This window comes from Malaclemys terrapin, chromosome 8, assembly GCF_027887155.1.
Source record: "Malaclemys terrapin pileata isolate rMalTer1 chromosome 8, rMalTer1.hap1, whole genome shotgun sequence".
In the NCBI taxonomy this organism is placed as follows: Eukaryota; Metazoa; Chordata; order Testudines; family Emydidae; genus Malaclemys; species Malaclemys terrapin.
The window spans coordinates 38,519,967-38,534,805 of NC_071512.1; the positions used below are offsets into that span (position 1 = coordinate 38,519,967).

At 51.5% G+C, this 14,839-nt stretch overlaps 1 protein-coding gene across 1 annotated transcript in view; it reads right to left on the bottom strand.

The window, feature by feature from the left end:
* Positions 1–1,620: 1,620 nt before the first annotated feature.
* The window catches only part of DIAPH1 (diaphanous related formin 1), a 150,190-nt gene continuing 136,971 nt past the window's right edge, over positions 1,621–14,839 (bottom strand). Inside the window, exons 26-28 of the mRNA XM_054038167.1 lie at positions 12,353–12,439; positions 6,027–6,073; positions 1,621–1,742 (exon numbers count right to left, since the gene is read on the bottom strand). Of these exons, the coding sequence (XP_053894142.1) occupies positions 1,704–1,742; positions 6,027–6,073; positions 12,353–12,439 (173 nt within the window). The 3' untranslated portion in view covers positions 1,621–1,703. The remainder of the gene's footprint in view (positions 1,743–6,026; positions 6,074–12,352; positions 12,440–14,839) is intronic.

Sequence of the window (14,839 nt, forward strand, 5' to 3'; positions counted from 1 at the left end):
CTAAAGCCAGCGTTTTCACTCCCCTAATTTCATGCCCATAACAGACAGGCTCAGCCAGTGCATGAACGAGGCAACTCTCTGCCCATGGGGATGGCACCCAGAGGAAGTGCAGCAAGTAGGCAGCCCAATCCCCCTGGGGAGGACAGAGAGGGACAGTGCTGTGCTGGACGTGGGCAGGCAATTCCTCCGTCCTACAGCGGACAATGAAGGGCATACAGTGCAGGGAGGCAATTCCACAAACATGCAAATGTTTCAGATATTTTTATCTTACATTCAAATTTCCTTTTAAAACAAAATCTGATACAAAAATAGATACATTTGCAAAGTGATTTCTTAGCCAAAGGGAGGTTCCACCCATCTGTTGCCATGGCAAGGAGGGAAGGGAGTTCCTCTGCATGGCACAACACAACAGCCGAAGCAAGCAGCCTCGAGGAAGTTGGGGCCCATGCTGCAGCCCCCAGCCCTCGTGCTGCAGCCACACAAGGGATTTGCCACAAAAGATTGGAAAATCGTGTACAATGGAGAGAGTCCTGTGCAGATAGAAGTGCAGCCTGGATTCACTCTAAGCAGATGCTGCCAGGGAGCTGCCATGAATGCTTTCACTCAGGCATGTGACACTGGATGGGAGGAGGTCTCAACTTCAGGCCACTTAGTGATACACAACAACTTTTATTCCTAGGCTCCAAAGCATGCAGAGGCAGCTACTACACCAGAAGCAGCTTCTTGCCCCCAAGCAAAGACTCACCTCTTCCTGTTGGGTCATCACCGCTATGACATCATTTCCACAGTGGCAGGAAGGGCTCTGCTAAGGGAATGCTAGCAATAAATAGAGCAAGCAAAGGGAGGGCATGTGAAGAGCAGGAAAACAGCAGGTCCTGAAGGAGGCAAGGGCACCTCAGGTGTCTAGAGAGCCCCTTTCTCTCCTAGCACACGGTGAGGACAGGGCGCAGGATAAGGTGCTTAGTCCAAGAACACAGCACAGCAGTTGGAGAAGTAGAAGTCCAGCTAAATTTACCTACAAGGTTTCCTCCCACATACTGGTGATAAGGGAGTGGGCTGGGAACCTTGAGACCCACTGGAGGAAAGTCACCCTTGGAACTGATGCCTTGGCTGGCCTGGCCCAGCAGCGTCCCCCAAAGTTACAAACTAAAGAAGTCTGGGTTAAGGCAGCTTGTAATGTTCCTGCTTTGGCAACACCCAATGCAGTGATATGTTTGGGTGGGGCTGTGGTCTCTAAACTCTCCATCAATGCCCCTTTTCTCCCAGTACACTCTACCATCCCCCTGCAGGGAAGGGAGAGCTAGACCCAGTATCTCTCACCTTGCTCCAAGCATGGCTTACATTCAGGTAAAGCTTTTTGCTTTGTAATTTGAGAGGCAGAAAGACTGAAGCCTGGAGACGAGATATGGAACAATAACCGTAAGGCCAAAGCTGGCACAAGCAGCCCTAAGAGCAAGAAGGAAATCAGACTGCCCCTCAGATCCATGCAAAAAGATTGCAAAGTGACCCAGTGTATTTTGCTTCCTCTGTAAAACTCTTTCAGTCCTGCAGGCTTCAGCCCTAGTCTGGGGCCCAGGCCTAGCTTGAACGGCTGATCATCTCCATGCTATCATCAGGGGTCCCTCCATCCGTTGCTGCCTCGGTGCGCTTTACTGCCTTGCTTGGTACTGCACTCAGCGCATCGTCTTTCATCAGCTCTGAGGCTAGCAGTGAGGTGACAGCACAGCCGGCTTTTCTCTTTGCTGCAAGAGAAGAGACTGTGATAAATAGCCCGGAGAAACTTATGCAAGCTTACTCTGGCACAGCTCACAACCCTCCAGCGCCAGCTGCTCAGAGAGAGCAGGCTCGGAGGCATGGTGGGTGATGTATTGACAACCCCCAAAAATGCTTGTTCAATGCTCCTGAAGCATTCAGTGTTCCTAAGGCATCGGGGACCCTTCCCAAAGGGCCATGGTCACACAGCATCCAGAGTTTGAAGGCTGTGAACACCAAGAAGTGAAGGGAACTGATTAAGAGGTGGGAATGGGGAAGTGCAATATGGGATACCCAGGAGTACGGGAATGGAATTAAGCAAAGGAAAATCTAAGCTGAATCTCAGAGAACACTTTCTTACAGTAACATCTATGAGGCTGTGGAACAGGCTCCCACAGGAAAATGGGAGCCCCATCACTTGGGAAATTTATAAGTAGACTGTACAATATTCTGTAGAATATGGTGTAGAAAACCATGCTACAGGCCCAGATACCGTGGTTATAGGCCCTTTAGAAATGAATAGAATACTTCTACACTGGTTTGGCAAAGTAGAGGAGAATAGATGTCACAGATGGGAAAGACATACTGAGTCCACAGAATCAGGTTAGCACAGTGTAGAGTTGATGGGTTGCTGAGTGTATGAGCTAGACTATTCAGTGCACATGTCCTTGGACTTCTCTGCTTCTGCGGTGATAGCCCAATAAAGCCAGTTCCCAGTTTCTGTCCCAGAAGGCTAAGCTGTGGGAGGAGGCATCTACCCTGAGTTAAAAATCACAGGTTAAGAACCTCTGAGAGTTGAAGGTCTTCTCCACACACTAGCATGGAAACTTCAGAGAACAGAACCAAACTACAGGAATATGATCATCACAGAACAGGCAGCTCCCCATCCCTTGGGGTTGGGAATAGAGCTTAAGGGCTTCCTATGGGGACACTGCTCCCAGCAGAGAAGGGAGGCAGGCAAGGCACAAGGCTGAATGGAGAAGGCTGTCCCCACTAAACTTTGCACCCCCCAAAATAACTCCATGGCCTTTTATGCCCCATGGACATAGCAGCCAATAGTGCTTTGCAGCTGCAGATGAGCTGTGGTGTCCCAGTAGCACAACACCCAGACAGCACTCATCCCTTAAGATGTTTCTTTACAGCTTAAGGCCTGAGCTCAGCCAGAACACGATGCTCCAGACTTCATTAAGATCACGCTTGAGGCTCAGCCAAGCAAACAACCCTGAATTAGGAGAGCAACTATGCCCTGCTGGGGGCTCCGGCAGGCTCCAGGACAATGAATGGCTGAGGCTGGGGCACAGTACTCATGCAGGGAGGACAATGCACCAACAAACGTCACTGATATGCAAGTTCAGACAGCTCCATACGCTGAATATCCATACACAGACCGGCTCCCACACTCACTAATCAGAACAGGTGCACACACTCTGGTGTGCACACACACACATACAGGAAAACTATAGAACTCACACAGACAATCAGATGCCCTTGTGCACTACATGCTGTTGCACACAGTCAGGCAGACACGCTGAGACACATGCATACACACATTCATATTATGGTCCACATGCAGGCACTGTCTCAGGTCTGACTGTCCAGGAGGAAATCTGTTGGGAGGAGAATGCAGAAGGGGATGCACACAGGAATACAAAGCAGCAATTGAGATGCTGCCTTGAGACACTGCAGTCACGGAGTTAACTCTTTACAAGACAGAAAAAATAAAGCCATTTCTAATGTGAAGCTTCCCATGAAGCTTCTAGAACAGGAGTGGGCAAACTTTTTGCCCGAGAGTCACATCTGGATGGGGAAATTGTATGCAGGGCCATGAATGTAGGGCTGGGGCAGGAGGTTGGGGTGTGGGAGGGGCTGTGGTGTGCATGAGGGGGCTCAGGGCAGGGGGTTGGAGTGCAGGAGGGATGCAGGGTGCGGCGGGGGCTCAGGGCAGGGGGTTGGAGTCCAGAAGGGGATGCGGAGTGCGGGAGGGGGCTCACGACAGGGGGTTGGGGTGGAGGAGGGATTCGGGTTGCAGGATCCATCCTGGCGCTGCTTACCTTGAGCAGCTCCGGGGTGGCAGCGGCATGCAATGGGGCTAAAGCAGGTTCCCTGCCTGCCCTAGCCCTGTGTCGCTCCCAGAAGTGGCCAGCATGTCCGGCAGTGGCTCCTGGGGGTGGGGTGGGGCAGGTGGCTTTGCCACATGCTGGACTCACCTGTGGGTACCACCCCCAAAGCTCCCATTGGCCGCGGTTCCCTGTTCCCGGCGAATGGGAGCTGCAGGGGGCAGTGCCTGCAGGCAATGGCAGCACACAGAGCTCTCTGCCCCCCCTCCTCCAGGGGCCACAGGGACATGGTCCTGCCCGTTTCCAGGAGTGGTGCGGGCCAGGGCAGGCAGGGAGCCTGCCTTAGCCCCGCTGCACCACAGGGCTGGCAATCCCGTGGGCTGGATTGAAAACCCTGACGGGCCAGATCTGGCCCACAGGCTGTAGTTTGCCCTCCCCTGCTCTAGAAATTGGGCTTCAAACACCAAGAACGAACACGCAACAGCATGCAAAGGAGACATGCAACCGGCAAGCACAGTACATAACTACAATTCCCAAGTGGAGGCTCCCTGCACGTGGCTTAATCATTTTTAGGGCTCCCTATAGGACCCTGCTAAATACCTATCCTCAGTACAACACTCACACAGGGCTTATCCCTGTGACAGCCACACCAGGCCCCTGCTTGCACCTTGGTTACAGACCTTTCTTCTCTACAGCCACTGGGCTTCCCCCTGATACAGCTTCCCTGGAACTCTCCTGGTCCTAGGTGCTTATCCCTGTCCGAGGAACCCACTGCCCTACCTGCACCCACCCCCTCCCTGTTGGAGATTTCACCTGCCCAAGCCCATGCCCTGCAGCCCTAAACTACCAAGCCTTTGCCTGCAGCCCAATCCTAATCACTAAACGATGTCACAAACCTCCACCCTGCTTCCGGTACCACCTCTTTGAGCTTTTCTCCTGTACGCTCCCTGCACCACCTCCTTCATCCTTATCCCTACTGTAGCCCTCCAAGCCTATGCCTGTATTCCATTCCTAAGGCTGATCCCCATCACATCTCTCCCTGCCCAAGTCCACATTCCCATCAGTTTCCCATCTGCTGTCTCTACCAGAATCACCCCCCACCCGTCTCTTGCTTCAACTCAGATCAAACGGGAGGCACAGACCCCCCTTCCCTGCATAAATCCTTTTGCTCAATGGCTTATCCTTGCTACAGACTTCCCAGGTTTCTTCCTGCATTCCCTTCCTAAGGGCACATTCATACTACAGCCTGAGCCCTGGTCTACACTAGGAGTTTACATCTGTATAGCAACATCTCTCAGGGGTGTGAAAAATCCACACAACTGATAGACGCTGCTATACCAACCTAACACCCGGTGTCGACAGCACTAGGTCAACAGAAGAATTCTTCCATCAACCTAGGTACCACCTCTCGGGGAGGCAGATTACCTACACTGATGAGAGAATCTCTCCTGCTGTGCTGATAAGTGTAGATAAGCCCTGAACTACCTGCACCCATGGTCATGGACTCATATCTATCAGTCCCTTAGTCCACTGCCTGCATCACCATTTTACAGGCCCAACCCCGCCACAATCTCCACACCCAATCTGCTGTCTACACCCAAATTTATGGGAATATACAGGCAAAGCTCCCTAGTACACTAACCAAACTTTTTGAGGAGCAATGATTATGGCTGTGCTTGGAGAGCTCCTGTGGGGGGTGGGGAAGAGAAGAAGGAGGAAAATGAGAATAACTGAAGCAGTAAAACGGTAGACAGAGGTGTTAGCTGACTGCACTCTCATATGATGGATCACTGCAGTACTAGAATCAGGAACACTGGACATGCTGGCAGGAAAGGAGAAGAACGAGGAGAGAGACAGCAAGAAAAAAAGCCTGCTATGGCCAAATCTGGAGAGCAAGGTGACCTGGCAAGCCCAGCTCTGTGGGCCTGTCCCAAGTCCAAAAAAGGCAACCAGGCCGGGCCATGCTTCACATAGGAAAGTGAAAGGAAGAACTAGTGCGAGATTCAAACACTTCCCTAGTTACCATTTAAAAAGGCTCGATTCAATCCACTCCTGGGATACTGCAGGACCCGCAGCCTCAGGCTGCATGTGTGTCTCAATCTCCTCTTCTAACTCTCCCTGCCTGCGGCACATGAGGGGTTACACACACACACACACACTCACACACACACACACAATGAGAGTTGGGGAGGGGACAACAACAGGTCCAGGTGTTACCCGCTCAGGTGTATCCTCCTCCACCTCACAGAGTGACAGGAGAGAGTCTGGCAAGAGGAAATAAGAGAGGCACCAATCAGAGCCCACTAGGAACACCCCTTCAGCCCCAAGTCAGAGAACAGACAGCACCAAGTGTCTCCCCACCGCTCCCAGGAGCTCCCAGCATTTGAAGCAAGACTTGCTGGGTTACACACCCTGTCTGAACCAGGCTTTGTACCTCCAACCATTCCAGATGGCCTAGGTTGTGTATGGCCAGTTCAGGCCTCGGAGCTTTCCGGACACATTTCTCATTCATAAACACCAAAATGGGAAGTGAAGGAACATGCGCCACAATCTAGTGATGTAGTCTTGTACTGCAGTGCCTGGGAAAGCATGCACATGCCATCGTGTGTGTGAGAGAGAGAGAGAGGCTCTGCTGGGACACCAGACACAGGCCTGCTGATGGGGACAGCCATGACACAGAACCCCCAAATGCTCATCGGAGTCTCCTGGCCAGGTAGGAGCCCTCCAGCCTCCAAACTGGGTTCTCACAGCTAACACAATGGCAGATTCAATCTTTGTTTCAAACCTATCTTAACAACTCCCTTCTCCCCCCTCCCTCCTGGGTCTACAGCCAAACCACTAGAAAGATTCTTCCAGAGAACGAGGCAAGAAAGCTGAAGCCTGCATCCAGTACACCCACTGCAACCACTAGTAAGAGAGCCCCCTACCCATCACACATACTCTTCCCCCCCCAAAAGAGACCTTGACAGGTTACCCCTCTCTCATGCTCCCTCCTACCCCACCAGCAGGTTCTCTCTATCACGCAACCCACTCCCTTCCTCTCACGCAGACCCATCCCCATCCTCCTCCTCCCAGCAGGTGTTCTCTCTCTCATACGCAGACCCATTCCCACATCCAGCAGGTTCTCGTTCACACACAGACAGACCCCCATCCCATCAGGTTCTCTCTCCCCTTCTCCCAGATTTCCTCTGGAACTCTACTCCCCAGGGGCCCGCCTGGCCTACACTCTGGATTTTAGTGGTAGAACCATAGAATATCAGGGTTGGAAGGGACCTCAGGAGGTCATCTAGTCCAACCCCCTGCTCAAAGCAGGACTAATCCCCAGACAGATTTTTGCCCCAGATCTCTAAGTGGCCCCCTCAAGGATTGAACTCACAACCCTGGGTTTAGCAGGCCAATGCTCAAACCACTGAGCTATCCCTCCCCAAATTCTCATCAGTCCTGCCACCAGTATAGCTATGCTGCTGATGGCTGTGCTAGAAGCCCTAGTGTAGGCAATATTCCAGGAGCTTCCAGTGTTTTCCCTGGTGTCAGTTAACTCTGCTTTGAGCTGCAAAGGCTTGCAGCATGGCTACAGGGTCAGCCCAACAGAGCAGACCCTGACTGTTGATGAGAAGCACTTTGGGTTTCTCCCACAGTTCTACCACAAGTCTCCAGCAGCTCTGCAAAGGATCAGTAGAGCATTCAGAGCCACTTGGCTATTAGTGCCTCCAGAGAAACTAGATTCTCGCCATGGATTAAGATGCAACCTCCAGAAACAAACTGTGTTGTGGAATGCAGTGAGAGATGGCAGGGGAAGGACTCATTGCCCTTTGCTAGTATATTCCCACCTTTATCAAGGAGGGTCATCTTTCTCTCTGCCACCAGCAGGGCAGTATAGACACTGGCTAACAAGGAGACAGGGGGCCACTTCTCCACCCCACATTCAGAGGCCTTGTCTTGCCCGAGGATGGGAAGGCCAAGCCCCCAATCCAGGCCAGCACAGGTACACCACTGCCCCCTTGTGTAGGGATACAGCCTTGGACATGTGGGCCAGACTGCAGTCTCACTGGGGGAGGCAGGATTCCTGACTGATTTCTTTATTCTCTTAATTCTCTCCAAAGCAGCAGATGGCCTGAGCAACATCAAGCGTACAGAAAAGGACACCAGTTGAGTCACTCAAGTTACAATCCAACCCTGAATCATTGAGTTAAAACCATGACTACAGGATAATTGCACAGTCACACTGCCGGAGGACACTGGGCTATTATGTGCACACATCCTGCCAACTGCAGTGGCCTGCACTTCTTTCTTAACAAACTAGCTGGAAAAGAATCCCCCTTGCTGACCCTCGCCCTCCCCACAATGAGCCCTTTAAGCTACTAAGCGGAGTCCTCAGAGGCCTGTCGGCTTTTCCATTCCTTTACATTCTAGCGAGGAGCTGCTAGCGCCTCTGAACAGAGACAGCTGCCTCCAAGGGAACAGAGTCAAAGATCAGAGCTGACAAGATTTACACACAGTTCCTCTGCTCTTCAGTTGCTGCAATGAGCTAGGGTGAGGAGCGATATGGGGCCAGGAAATGCCCTAACAGCTCACATAGTGGTGGTGGTGGTGGTGGGGGGGGGGGGAGCACATGTCCCAGTGAGAGTGCACTGGTAGTGCTGATGGAATACACTAAGTTAGGGCAGGAGATTTACAGGAACATATGGAAATGCAGCACCTAGAGAGTTATAAATATGCCCCTGGAAATGAAGACCAATAAGTAAGTTCCCCCAAAGACACAAGCTACTAATGAGACTGGCAGAGATGCAAATTGGCAAATGAGGTTCCAGCCCTGAGTACCTCTGCATACTAGAGCACCATACAGGAAACACCCTGCTAAAGAGAGTGGAAGAGGGATCCCAGCCACAAGCCAAAGGAAAACCCATGGCAAGAGAAAACTGAGCAATACTTCTCACAGCCAAGCCTCATTGCCCATTCTGGATGGCTTACCCCACACTCTACCCTGGGTACACCACTCTACCCTGGAACACCACTCTACCCTGGGTACCTCCTGAGCCCCCTACTGCAAGGTTAAAAAACAATCACAGGAGTTGGATAACAGCACTTACAATGGGCCTAGGTTCCCCTGATGCAGCTGCAACATCCTCTCTGCAGAGTCCCAGCCTATCCAATAAAGCTGACCCAGGTCTGCTCCTCTCATTCCTTAGTCTTGCTTGGAAATGTGAGGAGCTGCATCACTACATTCTGCCTAATCCCCAAACTCTCCTATGGCATAAGGCACAATCCCTAACATCCCACAGACATGGAGTAATATTCCCTTCCTGTTTTTACAGGAACTGAAGGGAAAATGCTCCTCCTCCTCAAAAAGAATCCAAAGCCTCCTGTGCTGGAAACTGCTGATGCTCCATAGAAAGCTGATTGCCAGATGGCAATTCCCTGCCTGAATCCAGTGAGCATGCTCAGAAAGACCAAAGTGTGTGGTGTGTGCGGGCACACTGCATCATGGAATGGAACATGGGAAGGTGAGAGTGGACACTACTGCATTGTGGGACACTATTCCCATTAGCCCTGTCAGTGCTTCCACCCATGCCCATGGTTAAGGATACAATTTGGTCACCGAGGTCACGGATTTCAGGACTTTAACAGATCTCCGTGACTTCTTCAGCTTCAGCCCCAGGTGGCAGGGCTCCCACTGTCAGCCCCACTGTGACCATACCCTGATTTTGTATATTTTCCCCATGATTGTTCCATGAATTTTTCTTAATTTTTCTGCGACAAAATTGTATCCGTGCCCAGGGTCATCCCCTCAGTTTCTTCAGCAGCCACAGCCTTCTCTGCTTTCCTCACTTACCCATGATCACCAAGCACCCCCTGACTACATCTGAACTCTCTTCTCCATTGCTTTGTCCTTCAGAAACTTACCACACCACCACACTGCTCTCAGATGTCTCAACTTCATGGGACTTTCCAGCCTGGTCTACCGTCTTGAGCCTTCATTTGCTGATGGTTTCCCCCAAAGCCCCTTGAGTTGAAATCTATAACCCTCTCCTATCCCCTCTGATCTTAAGTCAGCTAGTTCCATAGGAACTTGCTCTCTCTTCTGCACCTGGTGCTCCCCCAGGTACAATGATAAACTGCAGACTCTGAAATTCACAAGTGCCACATATATCCCCTTTTTACCCAGCTCAAGAGCTGGAAATCTCAGCAGATACTTCTCATTTGCCCTTAGCATGGCAGACTAATTTCTCTTCCTCCCCCACTTTCAAAGCAGCTGGAGATCTGCCATCTCTCCAATATCTTTAACCGTTTTCGCCACTCACCTGCCCCTTCTTTACCTTCCCATATTTCAGGGGTGGAAATGGCTTCTTCCTTTCTATCCCCTCCCCTCTTCATCATACCAGGACCATAGGGGTTGATCATTCCTCCCTCCTGAGATTAATTTACAGCTATACATTTGTCTCTGGTTCCCTCCAGTCATAATTCTGCTCCTACCTAAGAAACCTCTATCTGTGGAGGCAGCTCCACCTCTGCCTCCAGACCTCCTCTATGGCAGTGGTTTTCAAACCTTTTTTGTGGCGACCCAGTTGAAGAATATTGTTGATGCCCACAACCCAACGGAGCTGGGTATGAGGGGTTTGGGAGGGGCTCAGGGCTGGGGCAGAGAGGTGGGGTTCGGAGGTGAGGGCTGCAGGGTGGGGCTAGGAATGAGGAGTTCAGAGTGTGGGAGGGGGCTCTGGGCTGGGGTAGGGGATTGGGGTGCGGGAGGGGGTCAGGGCTCTGGATTGGGGGCGCAGGCTCTGGGCTGGGGCTGGGGTTGAGGGGTTTGGGATACAGGAAGGGGCGTGAGCTTACCTCCGGCGGCTCCTGGTCAGTGGCGTAGCAGGGGTGCTAAGGCAGGCTTTCTGCCTGTCCTGGCACCGTGCTGTGCACCGGAAGCGGCCAGCAACAGGTCCGGCTCCTAGGCGGAGGTGCGCAAGCTCTCACCCACAGTCACCGTCCCCCCAGCTCCCAGCCAATGGGAGTGTGGAGCCAGTACTCGGGGCGGGACAGCACGTGGAGCCCCATGTCCCCCCACCTAGGAACCATACCTGCTGCTCATCGCTTCTGGGGCACAGCGTGGTGTCAGAACAGGTAGGGACTAGTCTGCCTTAGCCGGGCAGCATCGCCGATGGGACTTTTAATGGCCTGGTCGGCAGTGCTGACCAGCGCTGCCGCGACCCAGTGACTTACATTTCATGACCCAGTACTGGGTCGCGACCCGCAGTTTGAAAACCACTGCTCTATGGCATTTCACAGGGTTAAATTCTTGGCCTTCTGCTTTTATCTCTAATGAGAAATCTTTGCTATCATTTCAGGCTGACGGAACTGAATTGTATGTTTCTCTCAACACTCCTAATGTGCCCTCCTTACTGTACATCTGCTTGTCTGACCCAGTGAAGTTGTGGCTTCATCTCAGCTTCCTTTCCCTTATGTCCACTCAGAAGTGACTCTGCTGGACAACAGAAGTTTTCTCAAACCCAACAGCATCTCCTCTCTTCCCAGTCAACTCAGATGTCCATTCTCAGTAACTATGGTGTCATTCTTGACTCAGCTTTCCATCTCCTCCCACATCTATTTGCCACCATCTTAGCAACAATGACCCTGTGCACTTGTCCTTGCTCCCACTTCATCCAGGTCTTCAAGTTCTCTGCTTGGATAACTGTAGCTAGTTCTCTTCTTTGCAGCTTCCACAGATCCTATGTGCCCGACTCCAGCAAACCCAGAACACACTGCTCCTGACGCACTCTCACACAAAGCAGTTCAGCTACAATTCTCAAACAATTCTCTTGCAGCCCAATTGTTTCTGAATCTGCTTCAGATTGTCTCCGTTTTTTAAAACTGCCCAAGACAACCTCATTGTCTCACTCTCTCCTCCTCCTGCTTCTAGCATTAGCCTCCTCTTCTCCACACTCTGGCCACTCTTGGTACTCTGCAGTGCCTGCCATCTGGATTCATTCTCCTTGTACCTCGCCACTGCATCAACTCTCCAGATCTTCTCAAATCTCCACCTGTGAGTATGTCTACAATCCTTTCCTGTCTCTACCAGCTGTTTTCATTTAACAGTGCAGTTGCGTTTCATCACTTCTGCATGAAAGTAGAACCACCACTGTGCAGTCAGGAGAAGTCCCACAGATTAACCCATGCCGTTCTGGTGAAGTGCTGCAAAAAGCATTTGGGGAACCAAAGACAGAATGAAAGACACTGTGTACAAACAACACTTGTTATCCATTACTCAGAGAACAATTTAGGAGAAGCTGAAAAGGCTTAGACATGCAAAGGAGTAGCATCTACAGTGACACTAGTTAACAGTGCTGTGAAATTTTTGGCTTCAGGGTATTAATTGATAATTAGCTGGGGTCAGGAAGGAACAACATTGCACAACGAAGTGCCTTATGGGAGTTTTTATACTTGCCTCTGGCCACTGTTGGAGGTGGGATACTTAGCCACAAGGATTGACTGTCAGAGAACAGACCAATTTCCATCACCCCCTGCACCAGGGGACTGTCTCAAGCAATGCTTACCCTGGCGAGGTCCTCTCTTCCTCCGGAACGCTGCTCCTGACTGCAGGGCCTCCATCAGGCTGTCCATCACCCCTGTCTCATCACCCTCTGCAAGGAAAACAGTAAGTTAAACAGGGACATGTAGTGTGCTCAATTCAGTTCTGCCACCTCCAGTCCTCCCTCACCATGTGCTCCTGCTCATGGGGAACGACACACACGGGAACAGTGGGGGTGTGGGGACAACAATCTCTCCTTTGCCCCTCTCTGCCAGGGGAGCAGACAAAGAACTTTCCATACCTTTCCCCGCCCCCCTACAGGTGTGGGGAGCAGTGAAAGAACTATCCCATCTCTTCTGGGGGGGAAGGACAAAAGAATTGACTCTTCTCCTCCCTCCACATGCACAGGGGAGAGGAAGGGGGGGAGAACACTCCTGCGCCCCAATACACAGGGGAGAAGTACCCCACCCCAGCACAGACAAAAAAGGTGCTGGCCTCTCTGGAATTTCCCACTCTGTACAGAAGCTGGGGAGATTGGTTAGGGAACAGAACTGAATGGGAATACCCTCCTCCCTCCACAGAGAAGCTGACTGCCAAAGGTGCAGGGGAATGGGTTGCAGGGAAAACCTCTGAGGCCACAGTCAGCAGCAAAATAACCCAGCAGCTGGGACTTTTGAGAGAACGGAAAGCTTCAGAGAATGTGCCAGAAAGGCTGTCAAAGAATCAGCTCCCCCTCCTCCCCGTCTCAGGCATTCTCCTTGTGCCTGCCTGGCTCATTTGTTTTCTGGTCCTCTCTTTTTAGAGTCTCTGATTATTAATGCCATCCACCACTCTCTGTACTGTGCTCTGACCCCTCGGGAGATTAACCTGGCCTCAGCTGCTCTCTTTCCCTAGCAACAAGCGTGTCACTGTGTTCACAGAGTATGTGCCAACAGAGCTATATGTGGCACCTGTGTAACAAAGGCCATGCAGCCAACAGATAGCCTTGGTCCAGGATCGAAACAGCAGACACACAGCTAAGTCCTTCCTTCTCCTGCTGAGCACAAAGCTCCTGCAAAGCACCCGATTCCAACTGGAGGAAGCTCTGGGAGAGCCCCACATTCTGCTCCCATGGAGAAGCGGTGTTCAGAAAGTGCAGAAAACAGTCCCAGGACTCCTAGGCGGAGTGCAGACACACCCCTAACCTCCTCCATTGAGAGGGCCAAGGGCAGTGTAGCAGTAGCTGTAGTTTTTAAAGGGTTCTAGAAATAGAGTCATGAGTGAAGTCAAATGCTCCTCCCTGAATTATCTGGCTGTTCCCCATTCACCCAGCAATTGGGGATTTAGCTGTCACCAGTAATCCCTTTCACTCCAGGACTGAGACCCTGTAAGTATGCATTTAAGAAGGAGAGCCCAGCAGACGCCCTCACATTCCCTGCCTCACAGCTATGTATAACAAGAGGGGAAAGTGAGCTTGGGAAAGTCCCTTGCATTCTCCCCCTGCCCCCTCTTGCAGTCAGTGTGGCACTGAAGGAGTTAACCATGGATGCATGAGCACTCTGCAAATCTGTTTCCATGACAACAGCTCTGGATGAAACCTAAATCCATAAAATCACATTAGAACATCTGTCAGTGCTTCTGTGTGCTCCAGACACGCTGCCCACAGCACCACCTGCTGGCAGAAACAACCCACTGTGCCTGACCTACATTCTCAACACCAAAGTAGCTGGTAACTGCGTTTCCAGAAAAAAATGGCCAACTCCAAACTAAGCTGCAAATGAAAGGAGAGGCACTACTATACTGGGGTGCGACCCCCGGGGCTTGTGTGGCTACCAGGCCTCTAACACTAGTGTGAGGTGTCCAAGCAGCAGGAGGGTTGCGAGCATAGGGGTACAAGAACACCCAGCATTAGTCATTGGGGCGGTCACTAGCATGAGCATGGCACTTATCACTGTGACTCATCCCCTTAGTAAGAGCCCGCAGGGATGGCTGAGGCTCTCAATGGATCACTTCACTAGGGCTAGCTGCTGAGCACACTGCTCTCACACAAAAAGCCATCCCCTGGCTTGAATCTTGCTAAATTTTGCTGCCTTGAACAGCACTTTCTGGGGAGGAGATAGTGATGGCAGTAGGAAGTCATCGCCAGTTGCAGCCTGATTCTTCTGGTTTCCCAGTTCCTTATCAGCCTGCCTCTAGGCTTGGGTATCACACGGAGACTTCATTGCTTTCAATGCCCACATGAAGGGGAGGCTGCATGGCAGTCCAGTAAATACGCTGACTACACCCAGCACTACTATTCGCTGAGCCTAGAGAAGTTGAGATCGGGTCCTGGATAAGAGCTGCCTGGTTTAAGTTCACCCCAGACTAGGTAACAAGAAAACTGGAAGGTAGTGGAAGCATCCTGAGGAACTGACTGTTCCATCCTCTAGCTCAGTGTTTCACAGTCATCCTTCCATTGCTGCTCCTGGGCTTCCAGTTGTCCATGGAAACCTAAGTGCCCTTTATCATATTCAGCTGGAACCACAAATTGCAC